At 45.7% G+C, this 22923-nt stretch overlaps 1 protein-coding gene and 1 long non-coding RNA gene across 3 annotated transcripts; one reads left to right on the top strand and one right to left on the bottom strand.

Annotated features, from left to right (window-relative positions):
• Nucleotides 1–726: 726 nt before the first annotated feature.
• On the bottom strand, nt 727–2966 carry LOC123082101 (mediator of DNA damage checkpoint protein 1). 2 transcript variants are annotated; one of them, XM_044504517.1, is made up of 4 exons: nt 2622–2966; nt 2277–2433; nt 1771–1849; nt 727–1205 (listed from the first exon to the last, which is right to left on the bottom strand). In XM_044504517.1, exons 1-4 carry the CDS (start codon nt 2845–2847, stop codon nt 1068–1070), a joined length of 600 nt encoding a protein of 199 aa, XP_044360452.1. In that variant the 5' UTR covers nt 2848–2966; the 3' UTR covers nt 727–1067. The 2 variants fall into 2 exon arrangements, with proteins under 2 accessions (XP_044360452.1, XP_044360451.1); XM_044504516.1 differs by having other exon boundaries at nt 727–1208; nt 2622–2965.
• Nucleotides 2967–9440: 6474 nt separating this feature from the next.
• Nucleotides 9441–20620, top strand: LOC123082100 (uncharacterized). Its single transcript, XR_006438944.1, has 8 exons — nt 9441–10242; nt 10338–10464; nt 10558–10647; nt 11114–11236; nt 11377–12079; nt 19183–19219; nt 19969–20161; nt 20242–20620. It is a non-coding gene; the product is annotated as an uncharacterized lncRNA (long non-coding RNA).
• The last annotated feature ends 2303 nt before the right edge of the window (nt 20621–22923 follow it).

The following is a 22923-nucleotide window of genomic DNA, read 5'->3' as shown; positions in this document are numbered from 1 at the left end:
CTTGGGGCGACAACTTGCTCCGTCAAGTGAGGCTCGGGAGGTGGAGTAGCGAGCTGCCTCGCTCGTATCCGGTCGGCTCGGCGGGCCACCCAGCTGGCTTGTGCGTCGAAGAACTGATCTTCCAAAGTCATCAGAAGAGTGGTGGAGGAGATTGGGAGGAGGCGGAGGGGTATGGTTCTTGCCCGACGTCTACCCTCATTTAAATAGACAGCAGACGGTAGGAGCTCGACCGGCGTTGCATTTAATGCCGACCCGCCCATGAACGGACGTGTGGAACGAAGTATGTTTCTCGACTTCCACGCGGGATTAATGAGGGTGTATGAATGCGACGAGGAGGCGTGTTCAGCCGGGCGTGCAGCCAGCACTCCGCTTCAATGGCACAGGCAATGAGAGGTCGCACCGGCCCTCCTCTATCCGGAGCGGCACGCTCTACAGCAGCATGAATGCAGACAGGTGGCGCCGGGTGGGAGCACACGGAGAGGAGGGAGGGTTTTTTTGATGGGTCAGGGTAGTCAGAAGCAGACTTGGGAACAGTTCGAGAAATCGCTTCCGGACCGCTCCACGAACCGATACAGATCGTCGTTGAATGGCTTCCGCAGTCCGGACCGACATCGCAGTCCGGAAGGTTACGGAAGGTTTGCGGGTCCACCTTGAAGATGCCCTTATCATACCACATCTTCACTAACCTGAGTAGTCATCGTGAGATGGCTGAAGCTATTTTGCAACTTTTAAAGGTAACTGCTGGATAACTCCATTCATTACATCATTTTAGCTCAATGTACATACATTGGGGAAACAAACTTGCAAGGACATGGCTCCTTCCACACACAGAAAAACTTGCAAGGACATGTCCCAACACAACCATATCCTACTAGACATCAATACAACAACTACAAACACGCGAAACTGAGCATCAGTGATCACTAAAGCACACCACCTATGTTACAAGGACTGTCTGTTCCTACTTCATAACTCGCAGTTGTCCTATAAAAGTAACCCGCGCGAGTACATTTCTGTACAGCTGTATCGTACATGATCAACGGATAAGGCTTGATTTTCGATGCAGGTCAGTCAGTTTCTGAGGCCTCTTCCTCCGGCAGTTCAAAGGCGTCGATCTCCTGGAAGTATGCTCTCTGCTTCTCGACGAAATCATCTGGTAACTTGGGTCTGCCAGAAGATGAGTTCTCCACCCCCAACTGCCTCTTCTTCTGTTCAGAAATTCAAGCAATCAGCAAGGTGAAATCACTGTTGCTAGGGTCCCAACATTTTTACTTTTGTTCCTAAGGTTGATTCTGTGGAAGGCTGTTTATACAGTAGGCTTAAGCACTGATGTTTCGACTAGCGCATGTACTACTTAAGTCCTTCACATTCAGAATAAAAACAATATCAGCGGATATTTAGATGGACCAAACATACATAATCCTTGAGCTGCTTTCTTAAGTTTGTGTGATACCGACACTATGGTGCCGGTACTTGCTCTACAGCATACAAGTGAGGTGTCAACATTTACTCAAATAAGCATGTCTTCATATACAGTGTTGAATAAATGCCGCATAGGAGATACACATGAAAAGGAGCATGAAGCAGAAAATCAATATGTGCCTTATTACCATTTACTTGTCACATATTACTGAATGACAAAGTTTGGGCAAAATCATGAGCTACAAACAGCAAGCATAATTAATATTCGTATCATAAAGATCAGTCAAAGAGAGCATGGCGGTCAAGGAAAAATTCTTGGAAAATGGCTCAAAGTTTACTGCTGCTTACCTTTTTAGCTTGATGACAAGGAGCTGAGGATGAAATAGGACAAGGATCCTGAGCTGCTGGGGCTTTCTTAGTTGAGTGACTGAAAGGGAGGTGCAATTGAGTTAACTAAATACGCTCACATTGCAAGCATTAGCTATGCCAATATTCAGACTTTGCATTCGGAACTTGCAGATATCTGGACATCTGGGAACATTTACTTATCCAGTTACCCCTATTACTAATGACATAGTATATGATTTGATAACTTCATTCTCTTGAAAACCCAAAAGACACATATTGATTGTGCTTTTCTTGTTGTACTTGGTCTGGTTTGAAGACAAACTAAATACAGCAATCGAAATGAACTATCTCACGGCAGAAGCTTATCATAAGTAAATCACACAATGGATAGCACAAAAGCAGGTGTAGAGCTGCAGGGTCTGAACTCTGAACCGAAGTAATGAAATGCAAGTCAGTTCTGAACGAAAGGGGACTAAATTGCCCGAGGCACATATCAACTTGCTCACCTGCCGGCCCTTGTAGCTTTCCCAAGAGGGGGGCAACTTGCTGCTGCTCCAGTAGGAAAAGGCGCCTTGACACTGGTGGGATTTCTCCTCCCCCGGGTCCCTCGACTCGTGTAAATCGTCGAGATGGGCGATTTCACCAAACCCGGCTCCTCAACAGCTGCAAAGATCCAGAGTCAGAAACTCAAATTGGTGCCACGCAAGGAGAAGCAAATAATCCACAGCACCTCAGCAATCGAACGGAGAAGGCGTTGCGGTGTGACAATGGTGAAGGAAATCGGCGCGCCTAGCTAAGATGCTGCTGCTAGTTAACTAAGGACTGAGCCGAGATTGGGGCAGTGAGCTCACCGGCGGCGGAAGAGGCCTTGGAGACGGGCGTGGCCGACGCGGAGGAGATGCACGCGGAGGCGTCGGAGCGCGGCGGCCGGAGGGGCCGCTTGGCGCTAGGGTTTCTCGGGACGGGGGTGCTCGGGAGGAGGTTGGTCAGATCCCCTAGGGGCAGCGCCGCGTTCCGCCTCCGCTTGCTGGCGGCTGCCGCCGGTGGCGTGGTCGTGTTGGTGGTAGAGGATTCCATCGCATTCGCGCGGGATTGGGTTGGATTTGGGGGTGGGGTTTGTAGCTGAGCGGCGGAGCAGCAGAGCGGGAAGAAGAAGAGACGAGAGCCTTGCTACGGAAGATTGGAGAACAACCCGCTGAACCCACGAATATTCAAGAGAAGAAGAAAAAAAATCATGTACAGTCTTTTTAAATATCTACCCCTTCCAATTCAAAATTAGCTATCAGTAGTTTTTAACAGGGTTTTATTATGAATAAATAGAGGTAATACTACTTCCTCCAAAAAAAATAGAGGTAATACTACAATAAACAGACCATGAATATGAATTATTGTCTCACTTTGCTCATCCAAAACAATAAGGTGTGCATCAAAGGGGCTTACTCGTGCATGCCACGTGGGGCAGAGGCGCACTGTGTGGCGCAACCAATGGCATGAGGGGTACACTGTATATCGAAGGAAGAAAAGAAACAAAACTCAATCTCCTCGATCGCTCGTTCTCCGTTCGCACCCAACGTCTCCTCCCAGTTAGGGTTACCGCCGCCGCCCTCCCCCACGCTCATGCCCTCCATCTCCTGCCCCGAGCTCCATCTCCTCCACCCGCGGCCTGCGCTCCGTCCTTCCCTCCTTGTTGGCGCTCAATTCGGCGAGCGTGAACCGCCGCAAACCGCAGCAGAGGGAGACGTGGAGAGGACATCAAGCCGAGGTGAGTTCCCAATCATCTCTCTGTATTTCTTGATGTGCAGGACCGGCCCCTCCTCTGCTTTCTATTCTCCGCTTGTCATCGTCGTCAAGGAGCGTTTCGTGGTCTGCTCATGCATATCCATGGATGTTTGTGTGTTGATTTTTGATTCCTGCCTGAAAGATCGTGGATGTCGCCTAGAGGGGGGTGAATAGGCGTTTTAAAATAATTACGGTTTAGGCTTGAACAAATGCGGAATAAACTTAGCGGTTAATTTGCCAAGCACAAAACTTAAAACAATTAGGCTCACCTATGTGCACCAACAACTTATGCTAAGAAAGATAAGCAACTATGTGATAGCAAGATATATGACAAGAAACAATATGGCTATCACAAAGTAAAGTGCATAAGTAAAGGGCTCGGGTAAGAGATAACCGAGGCACGAGGAGACGATGATGTATCCCGAAGTTTACACCCTTGCGGATGCTAATCTTCGTTTGGAGCGGTGTGGAGGCACAATACTCCCCAAGAAGCCACTAGGGCCACCGTAATCTTCTCACGCTCTCGCACAATGCAAGATGCCGTGATTCCACTAAGGGACCCTTGAGGGCGGTCACCGAACCCGTACAAATGGCAACCCTTGGGGGCGGTCACCGAACCCGTACACTTTGGCAACCCTTGAGGGCGGTCACCGGTACCCATCAAATTGCTCGGGGCGATCTCCACAACCTAATTGGAGACCCCGACGCTTGCCCGGAGCTTTGCACCACAATGATTGAGCTCCGAACACCAACAACCGTCTAGGGCACCCAAGCACCCAAGAGGAACAAGCTCAAGGGTACCAAGCACCCAAGAGTAATAAGCTTCTCAACTTGTAACTTCCACGTATCACCGTGGAGAACTCAAACCGATGCACCAAATGCAATGGCAAGGGCACACTGAGTGCCCAAGTCCTTCTCTCTCAAATCCCACTGAAGCAACTAATGCTAGGGAGGAAAATGAGAGGAAGAACAAGAAAGAAAACACAAAGAACTCCAAGATCTAGATCCAAGGGGTTCCCCTCACATAGAGGAGAAAGTGATTGGTGAAAATGTGGATCTAGATCTCCTCTCTCTTTTTCCTCAAAAACTAGCAAGAAACCATGGAGGAATTGAGAGTTAGCAAGCTCGAAGAAGGTCAACAATGGGGGAAGAACACGAGCTCGAAGGATAGGTTCAATGGGAAGAAGACCCCCTTTTATAGGAGGGGGGAAATCCAACCGTTATGTGCTCAGCCCGCACACGAGCGGTACTACCGCTCCATGAGCGGTACTACCGCTCAGGCGGAAGAAACAGGGAAAAGGAGCAACAAAACATGAACCTTGGGACGGTAGTATCGCAGGAGATAGCGGTACTACCGCTGGGTTAAGTGGTACTACCGCTCCCTTCGGTGGTACTGCCGCGCAGAACGAAGGGGAAAGGGAAAGAGGGAACCGGGCGGTACTACCGCGGAGGAAGGGCGGTACTGCCGCTAAGGAGCGGTACTGCCGCACTACTGCCGCAGCGAGGTACTGCACAATCCGACACAGAAAAAGACCCCTCGAATCGACGCGGTAGGGACCTGGTAAGCCAACGGTAGTACTGCTGCGGAGTCACCGCCGGTACTACCGCTGCGGAGCGGTACTGCCGCTTGTTACCGCTGGGTACCACGGTACTACCGCTGGGACCCTGACAAAAACCACACTCAAGAAAACCAGAACTGCCATAACTTCTGCATATGAGCTCCGAATTGAGCAAACTCAAGCTTGTTGGAAACAAGACGACGAGTAGCATCAAAACAGCGACTGATTATAATAAGAAGAGGCAGGGGAGGTATGCCTAACAAAAAGAGGAGTGAAACCTCCAACCGAGAAGAACCGGCAAAACCTCCAACATCAAAAACATCATAGAAGATGCAAGCGAACACCGTTTTCGATGAACTCAAGCTTGTCAACAAGATGACCGTAAGCTCTAAGACTCACAAAGAGAACCAAACAAGAACCAAGAAAGATGATGCAAGGATGCAATGGTTTGACCTCTCAACGAACGATACGATCAAGCTACTCATTGAGAGCCCCCCTTGATAGTATGGCAATCGATCCTATAACCCGGTCTCCCAACTACCATCATGAGACCGGTAAAATAGAAAACCTATCAAGGGCAAACCTTTACCTTGCACATGGTCTACTTGAGCTAGATGATGATGATCTTGACTCCCTCAAGTTGGACCACCCTTCTTGATTGTGTTGGCTCGATGAAGACTAGTTGATTGCTCCCCCATACTCCACTATGGGTGAGCCTTTCTTCCGCACATCTTCTCAAGTCCATTGTCACCACAATGGACGGCAAGCTTCAAGCATTTGATCTCTTCATGATGCTACACTTGAACTTGCACACCGCAACCTTTCTTGATTGTGTTGACTTGATGAAGACTAGTTGATTGCTCCCCCATACTCCACTATGGGTGAGCCACTCTTCCGCACATCTTCACAAGTTCATTGTCACCACAAAGGACGGCAAGCTTCAAGCATTTGATCTCTTCGTGATGCTCCACTTGAACTTGCACACCGCAATCTAACCCCACAAAGAACCCTCACGAAGACTATGGGTTAGTACACAAAGCGTAATTGACAATGCTTACCATACCATGGGATCACTTGATCCCTCTCGATACATCTTCTACGCTTTGTGGGTTGATCAACTTGATTCACTCTTTGACTTAGTCTTGATCAACCTCTCACAAAACCAATCTTTACATAATTCTTTGAATAGCACCTTGGTCGACACAAACTCTCCTTGAAACCAACACATGTACTCCAAGAAAAGCCTATGGACAAAACTTTCAAATATAACTCAAGGCAACCATTAGTCCATAAAGATTGTCATCAATTACCAAAACCAAACATGGGGCACCGCATGTTCTTTCACTGCCTGTGTCAGTTTGTTCACGCTCATGAGGTGTTTGATCTTATGTCTCCTCACTGTGATACGTTCAATTTTCTTTACCTTTTTTAGAAAAATCGCGCTGATCGGTTTATCGTCAGATTTGGTTTGCTATTTCATCTGCTCAGTGGGTTGTCTTTGTCTTTAGGTACAATTTGCAACGCTTTTTGTTGCCGCTTCAGTTCATTGTGCTTTTTCTTGTATGAGGTTTCAAGCAAGATTTTTCGGTTGGTTCCTTTTTCCTCTTACAGATTTTGAGCAAGATTGTTATATGTGGAAGTATGAAGATGGATTTGAAATAAATTCTGCTGTGCTGTGCACTTTGAAACGAGATGAACTTAACTGAAGTTGTTAATGCCATTTAAAATACAGTGATCTATAAAGTTGGGCCGTATGGCTTCAGAGCTGCGCCAAGCGATGGAAGAGCTTCTGCATCCCTCGCCAACGCAGACATGCGTCACATCACATGCCCTTCGGAGTCGCTGCCGGCTGAGCCAGTGCCTGCGCAAGCCATGTCTCCCACGGGCCTGGCTACGATTCCGGCATCGAGCAAGGCGATCCAGTTTTCCCTCTTGCTGGGCAATGGCAGCTTCGGCACCAAGCACCTTGAACTACAGGTTTCGATCACTACAAATGTCACATCGCTCGTCATCAGCCGAGCAGTGATTAACAAGCTGGTGAACCTGCACAGGGCGTCTTATCTTCATGGGAAGTCAAGAAACCAATTTGGTTCCATTTATTGGACATTTCTTGAGAGTCAACTGCACTGCAGGGATCAATGAGCAATCAGATATTCTGAAAAACAACAACGGATTTGACAGATCGGTACTCTTTGTGACATAAAGATGCCAAATCTCTAAGAAAACACTGGTGTTGCAGGCTATGTACACGGGCAAACAATGGCTAAGATCTATAGCTTCTGGAACTGTTTTTCATCATCATGCTCGGCAGACACTGCAACACTTCAGAGATAGTTGAACTGCACTATTGCCTGGTGAGTGCTTCATTTTCCCCCTTTCAAGTTACCTTCCTGATTTCGGTGGTCTGATATTGATTCCCATAGGTGTATGGAGGCTATCCTGAAAACACGAAGAAAAAAGCCCGACTCCTGTTTTCCATCATTTCCCGAGAAATTCTTGCGAACTGCTACATATTTCTGTACGTCAGAGATATAATGAGGCTGCACATGCATGGTTTTGAAGATATAATCCGATCTTTTATCATACTACACCTGCCTGTGACCGGATGCTAATACATTGCATTGACATTCAGGTACTGAGGGGCTGTTTGGTTTGTGACTAACTTAGCCAAAGATTGCCACAGCTAAGATTAGGCAAGTTTGACCAACTTAGGTGAGTGTTTGGTTCATGCCACACCTTAGGCAAGCCACACTTGGACCCCACATGGCATACACACAAAAAGTATGGCAAGATTTCTTTAGGCTTGCCAACTTGTGGCTTTCATTTTGATGAACTAACCTTAGACAAGCTTGGCAAAAATGTGTGGCAAGGTGTGGCAATGCTAGTCCTAGAACCAAACAGCCCCTGAGTGTATGACCGACTGATCATTCTCAACCAACCAGCAGCTCAACACAGCCCTAGAGCAGCAAACATACTACGGTGTACAGGGAGAACAGTTTCTAACACATATTGGACTATAGGAAGAGCTTGTACACGGCAGGCCCGTTGCTTTTCGCTTCCAAAGAGTTAGATCACTCTGCTAGACGATGATGATTGCTCTGGCTCCCAGATCAGGTCAGCCATTTCACAATTAATATTTATTTTGCCGGTTTGTCCCCGGCTGATTTGTATGTGTTCGGCTTATTTGTATGTGTTCAGTTTTCTGAATGTATTTTTCTTTTTCTTTTGATTCAGGTGAGAAAGCAATTTTAAGGTGGTGATTAAGTTCACCAAAATTGATAATTCACACTTGTTCTTTTGGTTATCACGCTGGATGCAATTGAGTTTAATTTATCACAAATGATACGAGTTTCTATTAGCGGTGGCTCGAGCGATGAAGGACAGTGGTGAGCGCCGGTGAGTACAGCGGCCTCTACATGTGGCGGGAGCGGCGGTCAATATCATGGGCATGGCTTGGGGAGCGGTGCTTGCATCGACCGGCGGGGAGCACATCTTCTGCCAACAAGCCAAGGTAAGCTTCGCTCAACCCTTCCATCTCTCCCTCTCTGTTCCCATCTATGCTTACTCCATGCCACATCCTTCCCCATGCATGATTGACTCCATTTGGTGATGTATGTCACATCCCCGGATTGATTTAAGCTCCTGTAATTTTCAATCAATCGAGGTGGACATTCATGCTACCCGGATCTTATCTCCTAAGTTTGTAGAAATTATTCTTGTGCACTTGCTACACGGTCTGGCAAATATAAATGTAAGCAACAAAAAGAACATAATTTGTTTATTTCGTCTTGCTTTACCTTACTGGAGTACTGTATTGATCCACACCATGGGCAGACACATATTAAACAATTAGCAAAAAGGGCATTTAAGGCTTCGCTTCCATGATCGTAATTACTGACCGTGGAGGTCTTCAATAGCTTCCCCAACTATATAAAAAAACTCCTTGAGTTTCTGTCTCATTATCTGGTTATATTCAGTTCACGTTTTGAAGTTCTGTACTGCCTGGATGCCAAGAGGAGTTTTGTAGTCGTATTTATTTTGAGCTCTTTTACGGTACCCTGGTACTCCCTTAAGAAGGGATGGAGTGCCACTAAAATCTGGCCATCCACCTGAAAGGGTAGTTTAGTCATTTTTCTCATATTCTTAAGCGATATCTTTCACATCAGATCTGGTATAAATTGTTTGGTAACGCGTCTGTTTATCCATGTCAAAAAAAAGCGAGTACCCTAAAAAAATCGGGTGTTTATCGGCCTATAGGCGTGCCGCCATCATCTCATGAGCTGTTACGCACGCAGCTGCCAATGCTATCCCTTGGCCAGATCAACCCCACACATGAACGTCCACCACTTGGTCAACGCAAGCATGATGGAGCTCCAGCCGACCTAGTGATCCCGCCTCGCCCTGGTCCTATCGCTTCAGCGTTGCCCTGGTTGGTGACCATACCCAGCTGACGCCGCTTGACAAGTACTTGAGCAGCCATGCCTTCATGGCCGTCTCTCCCTGAGACTCTGATGCGGGGATGGCATGGCCGCCGCCGGCGTCTATCCCAGTGAAGAATTAGGGTTCTAAAAATAATTAATCATGTCAAGTTGAAACGTTATTATGTAGCAGCCGTACTGACATGATAAATTAATTGCATCTAGATTACATTTTTACCCCTAAGATCGGGGTACTCCCTAGCTTTTTCAGTTGGTACTCTCTTGTACACTTGTTGGAGTACCGATTAAGATCATCCATCGGATTAACAGAAATGGAGGGCTCATAATCATTTAGGGGTACTGTAAAGGAGAACTGCAGAAAATTGGTAACACTGCACTCTGTTAGGATCATGAGATATTGGCTGCATGTATTATTTATCAATACTACCCCATTTTCTTCCTACCGTATTTGTATGTATCTCATGCTCTTACTAATGTTTTAGCCTTCTATATTTTGTTTTGGAGTGAGCTCAGGACAATGGCTATGAGGAGGATGGAGGCACAACTTCTACTTATTTATTGTCACAAAAAGAAACACATTATGCAGGAGAGGATTAATGAAACTGACGTGTTTTATGGTCCGTGATGTTCACCTCTTCTGTTGCGGGGGAAGCTAGAAATGCTAGAGAGGCAGTGATGCAGAAGAGCTCACAGTGGTATGTTCTTGCTCACTTGCTCTCACAAGCCCTCGTGTTGATTAATTTTTCTCCTATGTAACCAAATTCATGTACTGAATCTTTGCTTATCTAAGGGTTTCAATACTTACCCAACTCCGCTATGCACTGATGGTTACTCAATGATTGATCGTCGGATGGTACTCTGTCTTCTATTCTGATTGTTCCTGATTAGTAAAATGGAGCTCGTAAAGAACCATGGAGGTAGAATCGCTCCTCCCTTAAGCCAGCCTGTTGTTCTCTTTTTGATAGGTGTTGCTCTCTTCTTACTGCTCCTCTATGGTGTTCTTTTACCAGGTTTGTGTTAAGTGACTGCCAGATCTCTTGCTGTTCATCGATTGCTCTTCCTGGTCCTCCCTCTTCGCTGCGCCTTTCATCACCGCCAAGGTACGTTTCATGCTCTATTCATCTCTATTGATGCATGTTCATGTGTTCATTTTCAGTTCCTGGCTGTATCGCTTCGTTCACGCTCATACGTGTTTGTTGTTATGTCTCCTTCGTGTGACACCTTGAATTTTCTTTCCTTTCTTCAGAAATTGCCCTACAAAGTGTACTTCTCTTGAACACTGCCCAACAAAGCATCCGGTGTATCAATATATGAGTCATAAATTTGTATGCTGTCTTTGTATGCAATGCCATCTGCTATGTACTTTACATCTCTATTATTTACAGAAACTTGAAAAGTTTGGATTTTAAAATGTTTAAAACAAAAATTAGTGATTAAATATTTATTTTTCACCCATACCTTCTATTCACTATTTCTTGACTATATTGACCACACATTGCCACCTCAAATCAATCTTATTGCATGTTATTGCTCGTTCTTACTTGGTACCATATTTTATCCCTGTAGCTCCTAGAGTGCTTGTGTGTAAAACTGACGACTTTGGCTGTGATGGTCTTGGACGAACTTGTCAAGCAAGGTTCATCTGGCTCTGCTTCATCCACCAACAAAAAATTGTCTCCTCCTACAAAGGTTAGCCCAAACTTATCAATATGCTTTATATCTCGCAGCTCATTTAAAATTGATATATTCTCCTATGCTTGGACATCCCTTTGCTACTCATTTATCAGTTACATATTTTTTTCGTGTCTGAACCATTTACAAACATCCAGGTTGACCATACCACTTTGACAATTTCTGCAAGAATGATTCTTGATATTATGTTGGAGTATCTTGGGATTCCTAAAGCTATTTATCAGAGAAGGATCTACTCGCAGAACACAATATCTGTCACTATACTTTTCTATACCTCTACTCACAGCGCTGGTGCTTCTCCATCACAAATGATTATTACAGGGGTTCGATCTGCCAACGAAGAGATAGCAGAGGATCCCGCTGCGGTGGAGGCTTTAGATACATGGAACGCGCTACAGGTGTTGTTGTGAAGGACCTAAGTTATGGACGACTAGAGAAAATGCAACAAGAGAATGGTTTTCTAAAGCTTCAACTTGATGAAGCTGTTGACATGATCAACAAGCTAGTCAGGCTTTGTATGCTTGCTGTTAGATACATGCCCTCCTTCTCAAACCAGCTCCAGAATGTCATGGAAATTGGCTTTCCTCCCACACGTCTTGGAAATTGGCATTTCTACACACTTCCAACCAGAGCCCTCTAGGGTTTCCTTTCGCCGCCATGCGCGGCTGCGAGCGATGCAGGCTGTACGAGAAGCATCTCCTGGAGGTACACGGTCACACAAAGACCACGACCTCGGCAGCCACCTCGGCGAAACTCGGCCGCCACCAGATCCGCAAGAAACGAACACACCGACGCCAGCAACATGCTCCGGTCGCACTCAACGACGCCGTCAACCATAAGGTACGGTCATTCATCTATCTAATCATTCAACTTTACATCCAAAAGTACATATTCGCTGCTCATACATCACATGAATCGGTTGGCGTTTTGAATCTGCTGTATGCACATTAAGATTCTGTTCGCACACGAACACGTCATCATGTACCTTCGACGTCGGGGGTGATGCACCGCAGCTCGCGTCGAAGGAGATCTGACCGGCAGCGCGATACGCAAGACAGCCGGCAGATGCTTTTGTAGACCCGAAGCCCCGTTTGCCCGGGAGGGACCCCGTCAGGGCTCGCGGCGGCTATGGGCTGCTCCAGGTCGATTCGCTCGCCCCTAGAGCCTCGTGGATCCGCAGCCCTCTAGCATGAAGAACTAGCGAAGAACGAGAAGAAAGATACAAAGAAGAGATAAAAAGTAGATGAACACAAAAAAGTAGTAGATGTGTTTGTTCGATTGTGTGTTGTTCAATCGGCCGTCAACCCTTAGGTATATAAGAGGCGGCTGGACTTCCCGTGCAAGGAAAAGGCTTGGATTCACGTCCAAAATACTAGTCAAATTCGGATTGGTTTTGTCCGAACTTTCCAAAACTGTTCGGTTTAAACTGGCTGCACCTTGCGGGTAATTTTTGAGGTGGTAAACGACCTTGAATGAAAATGAGCCTAAAAGCAATCTTGACCGTTTTAACAAGACGAACAACTTTCATGTTGAACGTTTTTTGATCAGAGGTCATCTTGAGGGTCAAATCGCTCGCGCAAAACACCTGTTCCCTCACGCTACCCATCAGACATGCGTCTGGTAGTAGGGCGCGCCACATCTCGCCTCATGACTGGGCTGCACTCCGATTGTTTTAACTTTTGCATACGGACTCGGATTTGGATGATTTTTATATCTAAATCGATCGTTTCGACGAGACGAAGACAAATCATGTAGATCATTTTTCAATATGGGGCAGTCTTAGAGGTGTAATCAGCCGAAAAGTGTTCTGGATACAAAATCTCAGTACTTCAAACACAACTTCGGCCTTAGAGATGAGATCGGATGGCTATGACCCAAATATCAAAGTTTATCCTTTTGATGATACGAAACTTTCTCACTTTGAGAACTTCTTCATTTGGGGCCATATTCATTGCGTTTTGTATCGTGCCAAAATCGGGTGTCAACACATGCCCCCCCTGTTTTCTGGCAGAGCTTGCGTGCCAGAAAATACTTTGCCTCGGGTATTGTTTAAGCACGATGTCAACACTCCGTCAGCTGTGTATGCTGAGGACGATAATTGTTATCGGCCATATGCTCGGGCTTGTTGCTGCTTGAGTAGAACTTCTTCGGATGATAGTCGTCTGAGAACAACCATTGGATGTCACAAAGGCCTCCACACAAATTTCTCATGTCAATTCTAACCTTACTTTGTCCAGGTACCCTTGGAAATATTAGAACCGCTCGACGATACATTGCCAAGCCGTCTTGCCGAGCAATTATAACCATGCACCTCAAAGGAATACCGACAACTGTTCGGTGACTCAACTCATTGTTGACCAAAGTACACCATCAAGCCCCCGCCGAACATCGTCTGTCTCCTAACATGGATCCTGCAGATAACTATCATCATGAGTCAGAGCTTTTATGCACTAAACTCTTGATCAGTGGCCGAATAAATAATTAAGTCGGCCTCGCTGGTATTGGCAAACACCGAGCATCGGCTATAGGAGTACAAGATAAACATGATGAACACCGTTAACCAGATGCCCTATTTTGCCAATACAATGAACTCTCAGGGCGATATGAAAATATAGGCCATGCATTCTCATCTCAAAGGAGCTTGAAAATTCATCCACCAAAGTGTGAATAGCCGAAATAAATCAGATATTTCAGCTGGGGATATATTGTTGGGCACAAACTCTGATGTGACGGTTGCAGAACATGGATGATGCGCCGTTTGGAGTCTCGTATAGTGACATGAAAATCGTTGTTTTCGCCTACTGGCTTCACGCTTGTCCTCCCTTACTCCTGCTGGCTTCACAACAGGAGCTGGCACATCATTCTCGCCTTGACGGCTTCCCTTGGGGACCCATGCCATATTCCTCTTCTCCAACTCTTTGGCCCTGAGCCGCTTCAGCTTTCTTTCTTGCCAATGTGAGAAGCCGAGTGAGCATCCCGGCTGTGATTTTGTTTTGTGCACTAGCAACTCTTTCCTGACCATTGGCACTTCTGGCTTGGCCTGTCCAGACTCGATGATTGGGTCCTTGAAAGTTACCCGCTTCACTTCCTTTCCCTTAGTAGCCAACGTAGACCCGGCTGGCTTTTTGTCGTCCGGAGTCGGATCTGAAACAGCACACTTGCGGCCATCCTTTTTTACTCGGTACACTTGCTTGACCACGTCCATCTTCTTTGCTGGCCCCCAGACCGATTCTTTTTGGTTGAGTCGGTCTTTCACATATGGTTGTTGAACAAATGATGATCCTCTCGGAGCTGCATAATTTTGGTGATGTGGTTTAGAATATGATGGACGGTGTGCCCTTGATTTATACTTGTTCCATGATTGATCTGAATAATAGACAACATGGGGAGGTATCCATGACATCGGCATTGGTGGCCCAAAAGGAGGATATGGAGTCTGTTTGCTCAACTTCTTCCTTCGCCAATCCCGGTCCTCAAATTTATGCCTTAGGGGTGACTTCGATGCTTTTGTTTCACTCGGCCGATAAGCACTCTTTGCCTCACTTATCTTCTGATATTTTTCTAATAACTGCACGAAAGTGACTTTCGGCTTTTTACCTTTGTGCTTACCATTGCCTTTGCTTTCTTTAACTGTGCATGCATCGGTCTTTGAATTTTCTTGTTGCCCCCCAGTGCTAGATGTCGCCATTGTAGCTTTGATGGAATTCCCATCTTCAAGATTGTTGTTGATGCACTTTTTAACCATATCCTTGCTCGAAGACTTGACCCCATCATCATTGGTGTGTACCTGTTGACCTTTAGGTGAATCGGCTTGAGATAGCCGAGTCAACATTTGATCGCCATCAAAACCAATCTGATCCGACTGGTCATATGATCGTGCCTCAACAAACTTCAATCGTCTCGATTGTGCGGCTTGATGAATCACGTTGTTGTCTTCGATATTCTCTTCAAACAAACATTGCATTTGTTCTTGTCCTGATGGCTCGACATCATGATCAATTATAATAGGATTAGTCGACGATGCACCAACGATGTGATCAACTATGCCCGGACTGAAGGTACACTTCTCGTCCATTAACTGATATTGTGATACTAGCTCTGAAACAAAACAACCGAGCAGTGCTGGCTTAGCGTCATCCGACTCAGCTATGCATTGATTTTCATCCTCTTTTCCTGATGCTTTTGAATCGGCTTCGAAGGACTTTGGACCTGGCTTTATGTTTCTGCAACCAAAATAATTACAGAATATACGTCTCATCCGAGACCAAATGTTAGCCAGGCATGAAACAAACAAAGTTGTCCATATGAATACAAAGTTCAGTTGGCATGACAAGAACAACTTTGGTTTTGATAAGTTGTCACTATTAGCCTCTATGAATGATACCATGTGTTGACTATCATGATTAGTGACAAGATCATTCCTAACAAATAGATTACTCATTTCAATTGGTCTTTCAAAATTAATTAGAATCTTACTAACAGGTGCATCAACAATATGATTTTGACCGAATCGAAAATTGAGTAAACTATCTGCTAGGTGTACCTTTGTGAAGACGTTGGAAGGAGAAGATGGTTGCACCACTGGAACAATACATTGATCCACTTCTGAATAATTCTCCAATGTCTCTTCCTCTTTTTCTAGATCTGGTGCCTCATCACTCGGATTGTCCGAGTATATTTCACTCGAATTGCCCGAGTATATTTTAGTCGGATTGCCCGAGTGGATTTCACTCGGACGCTCTTTGTCCGTTGAACTTTGCTCGACCGCATTTTCTTGGTCTTGGTGTTCATCGTTAACTGAACCGTGTTCAGCCATATTACTTTGTTCTTGATGCTCATCAATATCTTTAGCGCGAAACTCATAGGGTAGCATGTAAGCTCCCTTACATCCAGAAAAATCAAGCACATCCAATTTGTTGCGTTTGTCGTTCCTTTGCTCAGCCAAGCTTGCATCTTCTATTTTGGTACACGGGATAATAGTTGGCTTGATGCACTCGGCTTTAGCCGGTGATGCACTCATCTGGAACGATGCAACGCACTCGGCCTTAAACATCCCGTTGCTCAATCCGGTTTCAACCGAATCCACCATATTAGCCGAGTGAATCCTTTTTTGCTAGTTTACTTGCAAAGCTTCTTTTTTTATCTTGCCTCAATAGTGTAGAAGGGCCAACATGGTTGCTACATGGAGGAAGGCACTTGACGTATTCTTGCAAATATCCCTCTCCACGCTTCTTCTTGAGTGCTTCGTAGGCCTGTCGATATTCTGCTGGTAATTCCTCAAGGGTAGGTGTAGTAAATTCGTTGACTCTATTCCCTGTGAGCTTTGGCTTGATCTTGTCCACTTGGGCCAGATATTTTTCTTTAAACTCAACCCTGCTTGGATCGGCTTGCCCCCCAATACTTTTAGGATCTTTCGGCAATGAATTGATGTTGCCGAAATTTTGCGCTTGTATAGGGGGTGTATAACATGCTGCAATGATAGGTGAAGGCATGTACATCATTGTTGAATATTTTCTCTCGACAATTTGATCAATCAGCAACACTTCATCGTCTTTCAAAACCCTAGCTCTTATTGCCTCATAATCAGGAATCAATCCCTTGTCGTGTTGCTCAAGACAAATAGCACTAATCTTCTTATTTTGGGTTAAAAATTTTAATGCAGCCAGAGCCACCTCATCTCCTGCAATATTAGGCACATATGCTCCTATAGAATCTCCATTCACTCGGCCATGACCGTGAAGGTGAGCCGAGTCATGAATATTTTTAGTTTCATACGCCACTGAACAATTAATCTAATGAGGTGTAGTATATGATGTTTGAGGATAACCGGCCAAATATCTAACATAAGCATGGCCGATTCCCCCATTCATCGGCATGTTTGGGGATGAACCCGCATATTGCGAGTCGGCTGCCGATGGATAAAACTTTGAGATGCCCTCCTGTACATGAGGTGTCCTATATTGATCACTCGAACAAATTGTGTTGTTCACCGGCATATTGAAAGATGTTGCCGATGCACGAAAGTTCAGATTCATAAGTTGCATATCACGATTCTGTAAATTCCAAGTTTCTCCAACGGAATAACTAGTCGGCCTTTGCTCATTAGGGCTGGCCGACATCACATGTCCGTTTAAAGGTCTAGCAGCATCAACATAATGGCTATTTGCATCTACACAAGGAGATTGATGATACATGTTACCGTTGTAGATTGCAGCCGCTTGATGACGCTCTCCTCGTAGCAAGAACAGGCTAGAGACTGTTCAAAGCTTCGTTCCCAGCGGAGTCACCAAAAAGTATGTTCGCACACGAACACCGTGTACCCTTGACGCCGGGGGTGATGCACCGCAGCTCACATCGAAGGAGATCTGACCGGCAGCGCGATACGCAGGACAGCCGACAGATGCTTTTGTAGACCCGAAGCCCCGTTTGCCCGGAAGGGACCCCGTCAGGGCTCGCGGCGGTTATGGGCTGCTCCAGGTCGATTCACTCGCCCCTAGAGCCTCGTGGATCCGCAACCCTCCAGCATGAAGAACTAGCGAAGAACGAGAAGAAAGATACAAAGGAGATATAAAAAATAGATGAACACGAAAAAGTAGTAGATGTGTTTGTTCGATTATGTGTTGTTCAATCGGCCGTCACCCCTTAGATATGTAAGAGGCAGCTGGACTTCCCGTGCAAGGAAAAGGCTTGGATTCACGTCCAAAATACTAGTCAAATTCGGATTGGTTTTGTCCGAACTTTCCAAAACTGTTCGGTTTAAACTGGCTGCACCTTGCGGGTAACTTTTGAGGTGGTAAACGACCTCGGATGAAAATGAGCCTAAAAGCAATCTTGACCGTTTCGACAAGACGAACAACTTTCATGTTCAACATTTTTTGATCAGAGGTCATCTTGAGGGTCAAATCGCTTGCGCAAAACACCTGTTCCCTCGCGCTACCCATCAGACATGCGTCTGGTAGGGCGCGCCACATCTCGCCTCATGACAGGGCTGCACTCCGATTGTTCTAACTTTTGCATACGGACTCGGATTTGGACGATTTTTATACCGAAATCGATCGTTTCGACGAGACGAAGACAAATCGTGTAGATCATTTTTCAATATGGGGCAGTCTTAGGGGTGTAATCAGCCGAAAAGTGTTCTGGATACAAAATCTCAGTACTTCAAACACAACTTCGGCCTTAGAGATGAAATCGGATGGCTATGACCCAAATATCAAAGTTTATCCTTTTGATGATACGAAACTTTCTCACTATGAGAACTTTTCATTTGAGGCCATATTCATTGCGTTTTGTATCGTGCCAAAATCGGGTGTCAACACATTCAGTTTCGCCTACTGTTTCAGTTACATGAATATCTTTGTCATCACTGCATCGATTATATATTCTATTTTACTAACTGTTTTACATTTTGCCTTCCCGATTAATCACATACATGCTCACCTGCACACATAATTCTCATCACTGTTTTTCATGATTGTACTCTGCTCTACCACCATGGGTTGTCTCAGTTAGTTCCCAAATATGTCTGTGGATGTACAACAACTATAAGAATAAATGATATATCTATAACCCTATACATTCATCACAGCTATCTCTAAATGGTACCACCAGCTTTCCATATCGCTTTATGTCGCCATTTTATCAATTGCTTCGGCGACATCTATAGCGCCATGGAGTACATATCATACTTGCTTATTTCCTGTCTGTCCCATTGTATGAACATCGCCCACTACACAGACTAATTCCACCTAATTTAGAGAACGTAGCTCACTAGCTTTCTGCGCAATTTTATATGCAACAAAACATGTTTAAGATTCATCACTGCCACTTTCCGTTTTACTCTTCTTTTGAAGTTAATAGTTTCATTCTTATGTTTCACCATCTCCAGTGGCAATAATCACATTTCGTATTTCTAACACTATATTTTATCATACGATGAACAGACTGAAGAGAATGAGCCGCAAGAGTACATCATCCGCGGTGAGCACATGACTTATTTTTTGTTTTTTATATGTGAAACAACAAACTCACAGCTTCATAACCCACCATGTATGAGTGTATTTCTTTATCGACTGCCTTCAGCTATTCACTAAGTCTGCTAGATTAATATTTATTTCCTTTCCTACTGATTGGTCTCACCATACATCTCTTACAAAATTTGCAATCACAATGCTCTGTTCTACTTTTGCTTGCTCAATGTTTGTTTCCTTTTGTAGTCATTACTTTCAGCATGTCATACAATGCTGATCTGAATCTGTATGCAATCGTTTGTGTTTTCTCTATTCTACAAACTGCTTTCACCATCTGTTATATTTTAGAACTTCACCTCTCTCATTTTAAAAATTAATCTTCAATTACTTATATGACCTCATGTCTAAGGGCCTGTTTGGATGGCTACCAAAGGCTACCCTTCCAAAATTCTCGCCGTTCACCATAGCATGGGCAACCGTTTCGATTGCAGCTGAATTTTTCGATGGCTACCAATTTTTTAGCCGGCCTTTGTCACTTTGTAGTACCACAAGAGCAAGTTCCCGGTCGCAGTTTTCTTCGCCAAGATTCTGGCACCCCATCGTTTTGGTACAGCTGCTCTGGGTTCAATCCAAACAGCGCCTAACACCCAGCCTACTCTGTTATATAACTGGAGTTTCCTTTCCCAAACAAACTATGACATTTACGGCCGTTGCAATCAATACTTAACTTACTTCTCGCCTACTTTCAACTGAATGCAGGAATGCAGCAGGAACACCTGGTGGCATCCAGTACTTTGGTGAGCTTGAAGACCACTGATACTGGGGTAATAAGGTGAAGCTCTATGAACACCACGTAGATGCTCTCTTTGCTATGTTCTGGCACAAAGAGCCAGACATCAAGTACTACGTGTGCACAATCAACAGAACATTTGCTAAGCCAGGCCAGCGCATGGTAACCTCAAGAACACGCTCTTATCTTCCATATCACACAACAATTTCCGTCCATGTAAATCACTTGCTTTCGTGTACCAGTATTTTCAGGTACACTATACTGAAGAGAACCTGCTGGACTGCATTGATCCAAATAATGATACACTCATGGTCAGACTTGCAAATGTCGTCTACTTGCCTAATGTCGCATCATGCTAGGAACTGACAAGAGGGCCACTGTAACCACCAACTGTCTGAGTTTTTCATTTTAGAATCACTTCAAAGCGCTGCCTGGTTCTCACTGTGCACCGCCTCTATATGCACCATCAAAGACACCGCAACCCCTGTGTCAATATAATGTAGTAGTAAGTACTCATAATTATGCTCTATCCCGTGATGAATCTGTGGTTTGCTTTTGGGCCCTCTTATCGCATGCTTTTGAATATACTAAACCTATGCCGTTGCTTATGTAAAATGAACTATTCTCAGTCATATGGTTTATGTTCAGATCCATAATGGGGCTTCTTTGTATGTATATATATTTATTTCTGCTTCAGATCTCAGTTTCTTAATTAAAGCAATCATCCCACACACTAATCAGAAAAGGGTGTTAAAGGGTCAACTACTACCAGGCATCGCCCAGCTCCCCCTCAAGAGGCACGCCACGGGCGCGCCCCAACACCTAGTCCAACACATTAAGGTACACGGAAGGAGCATCCGCTCGCATGATCCACATGGCAATAGTTGCTCGGTGGAGAAATAACATTAAAAGGTAGAAAGAAAAGAACGTCTCGTTTTGACCCCCGCAGGCGCCTCCTCCTCTCCTCCCGCCGCCGCATCTCCTACCCTCGATGGCTCGCCTTGTCATCAACAACGATATCACTTCTAGAAGGAGCCTAACTTCAGGACAGTTCCTCCAGCTCAGCGGTTTCGCCGTGGGCACCCACACGGCCATCAAGCCAATGGCGCCCCCCGCGATCGCCAAACATCACCTCTGCATCGGTCTTGAACACTCCGAAAAGATGGATCCGACAGACATCTCGTCCTTGAACGAGCTGCTAGATCACATCGCCGCCCTGGGGCTTTCAACGATTATGATCGGATCGGGCTTAAACCTGACCAGAGGGAAATCAATCTCCTGCCGATCACTCACCTGGTGGTGGTCCTCGAGGAACAAGACAAGAACACCTCTCCCCCGAAGTTAAAAACCAGCTATGTTCGGATCTCCGAATCCATTGAACCGGATACTCTTCCTTCGGAGGAGACCCCGCGTCCCCCAAACTCAGGGTTGGACTTAGGGTCGGGGGAGCACTTGGATCTTCCCGGACCCGAACCGATGACCTCGGAGATTTTACCAGCTCCGAACACAATTCTGGGCAGGGATTTAAGTTTTAGCCCACCCGCCCACCACAATCAATACTCTCCAAGTAATTCAGGCCCTCCAGACATATACGACCTAATGTATGTACGTCAGCAACCTCAGGAAACGGTCCATCACTTCTGGGCCAGGTTTCTACTTGTCAAAAACAAGATTAAAGATTGTTGCGACGATGATGCAGTCTCGGTTTTTCATCACAATTGCACCGATGAGGGAATTCAGAATGCCCCCGACCGCCGCCGCATACAGAGTTTCACGGAACTATTGCACGTGGTACGGAAGTACTACACAATGGAAAGCACATGGAAGGCCCAAAAACCCAATTGGAACCTTCTGCCTTTAAGCAGTGTACTCCCCGGGCAAAATGGGTACACCCTCACAAGGCATGTGATCATAAGCCCGTCGGCAAGAAAAACAAACCCTTTATGGGATACAGATCAGTTCTTCATGAACTCCTCGACAAACCCTGTCAGATACATGCGACGCCGAGCACCGAACCAACCCACAGCCTTCGGGCATGTTGGGTACTCCGGCAAGTGGCTAAAAGTGGAGATGCTATCCTCATCACCGCTACTCCAAAGAAGCATTCTCTGGAGGATGACGATCTCAATGTCTTCACGGTCTTCGAGACCTTCTCATCAAATAATCAGCGCAAAAGGGCACTCCGTGACATTGCCGAAATTAACCAAGTAACCGCAATGAGCCCATGGAACGACGCGGCAATAACTTTCACCGTGGACGATGAACCAAGGAATCGATCAGTCCGAGCACCCGCCGCCTTGGTCTTAAACCCAATTGTGGATGGCTTTCGACTCACCAAAGTGTTCATTGACGGTGATAGTGGACTTAACCTCATCTACGAAGACACGCTCAAAAAAATGCATATTGACAGAGCACGCATCGAGCAAAGCAGTACCACCTTTCGAGGCATCATCCCCAGTCGAGAAGCACAATGTTCGGGGGAAATCAAATTTGATGTAGTATTTGGCGCGCCTGAGAATTACAGGTCCGACGAGTTTCTCTTCCATGTGCCCCCCTTCAATAGTGGATATCGCGCCCTTTTGGGGCGGGACGCCTTCTCACGCTTCCAAGCCATGCCCGATTACGGGTACATGAAGCTTAAAATGCCGGGGCCCAATGGAATAATCATAGTTACAAGTGATCCGGATAAAGCATTCCGCGCCGAAAACAAAACCGCATCCTTGGCCCTTGAGGCTCTATCCGAAGCCCTTGCGGCCGAAGAACTAACCACCCTGCGATCCACAGTGGACAAGGATGATGTGATTCTTGATAAGAGACCCAAGTCCATCTCTTTCAAACCAGCAGATGAAATGGTAAAATTCCAAGTGCACCCGACGGACCCTAACAAAACAACGTCCATTGGAGCACAGCTGGATCCGATGGTC

This window comes from Triticum aestivum, chromosome 4A (genome assembly GCF_018294505.1).
Source record: "Triticum aestivum cultivar Chinese Spring chromosome 4A, IWGSC CS RefSeq v2.1, whole genome shotgun sequence".
Taxonomy (NCBI): domain Eukaryota; kingdom Viridiplantae; phylum Streptophyta; class Magnoliopsida; order Poales; family Poaceae; genus Triticum; species Triticum aestivum.
The sequence above is the reverse complement of the archived record's forward strand: the minus strand, read 5'-3'. Positions and strand labels throughout refer to the sequence as shown.

Bases quoted from the DNA above. Each gene is read 5' to 3' on its own strand.
- LOC123082101 (XM_044504516.1), bottom strand. From the start codon at position 2,847: ATGGAATCCTCTACCACCAACACGACCACGCCACCGGCGGCAGCCGCC. The intron at 2,434-2,621 runs GTGAGCTCACTG...GGATCTTTGCAG, and splicing joins CAAGGCCTCTTCCGCCGCCG to CTGTTGAGGAGCCGGGTTTG. The intron at 1,209-1,770 runs GTAAGCAGCAGT...ATTTCTGAACAG, and splicing joins CTTGTCATCAAGCTAAAAAG to AAGAAGAGGCAGTTGGGGGT.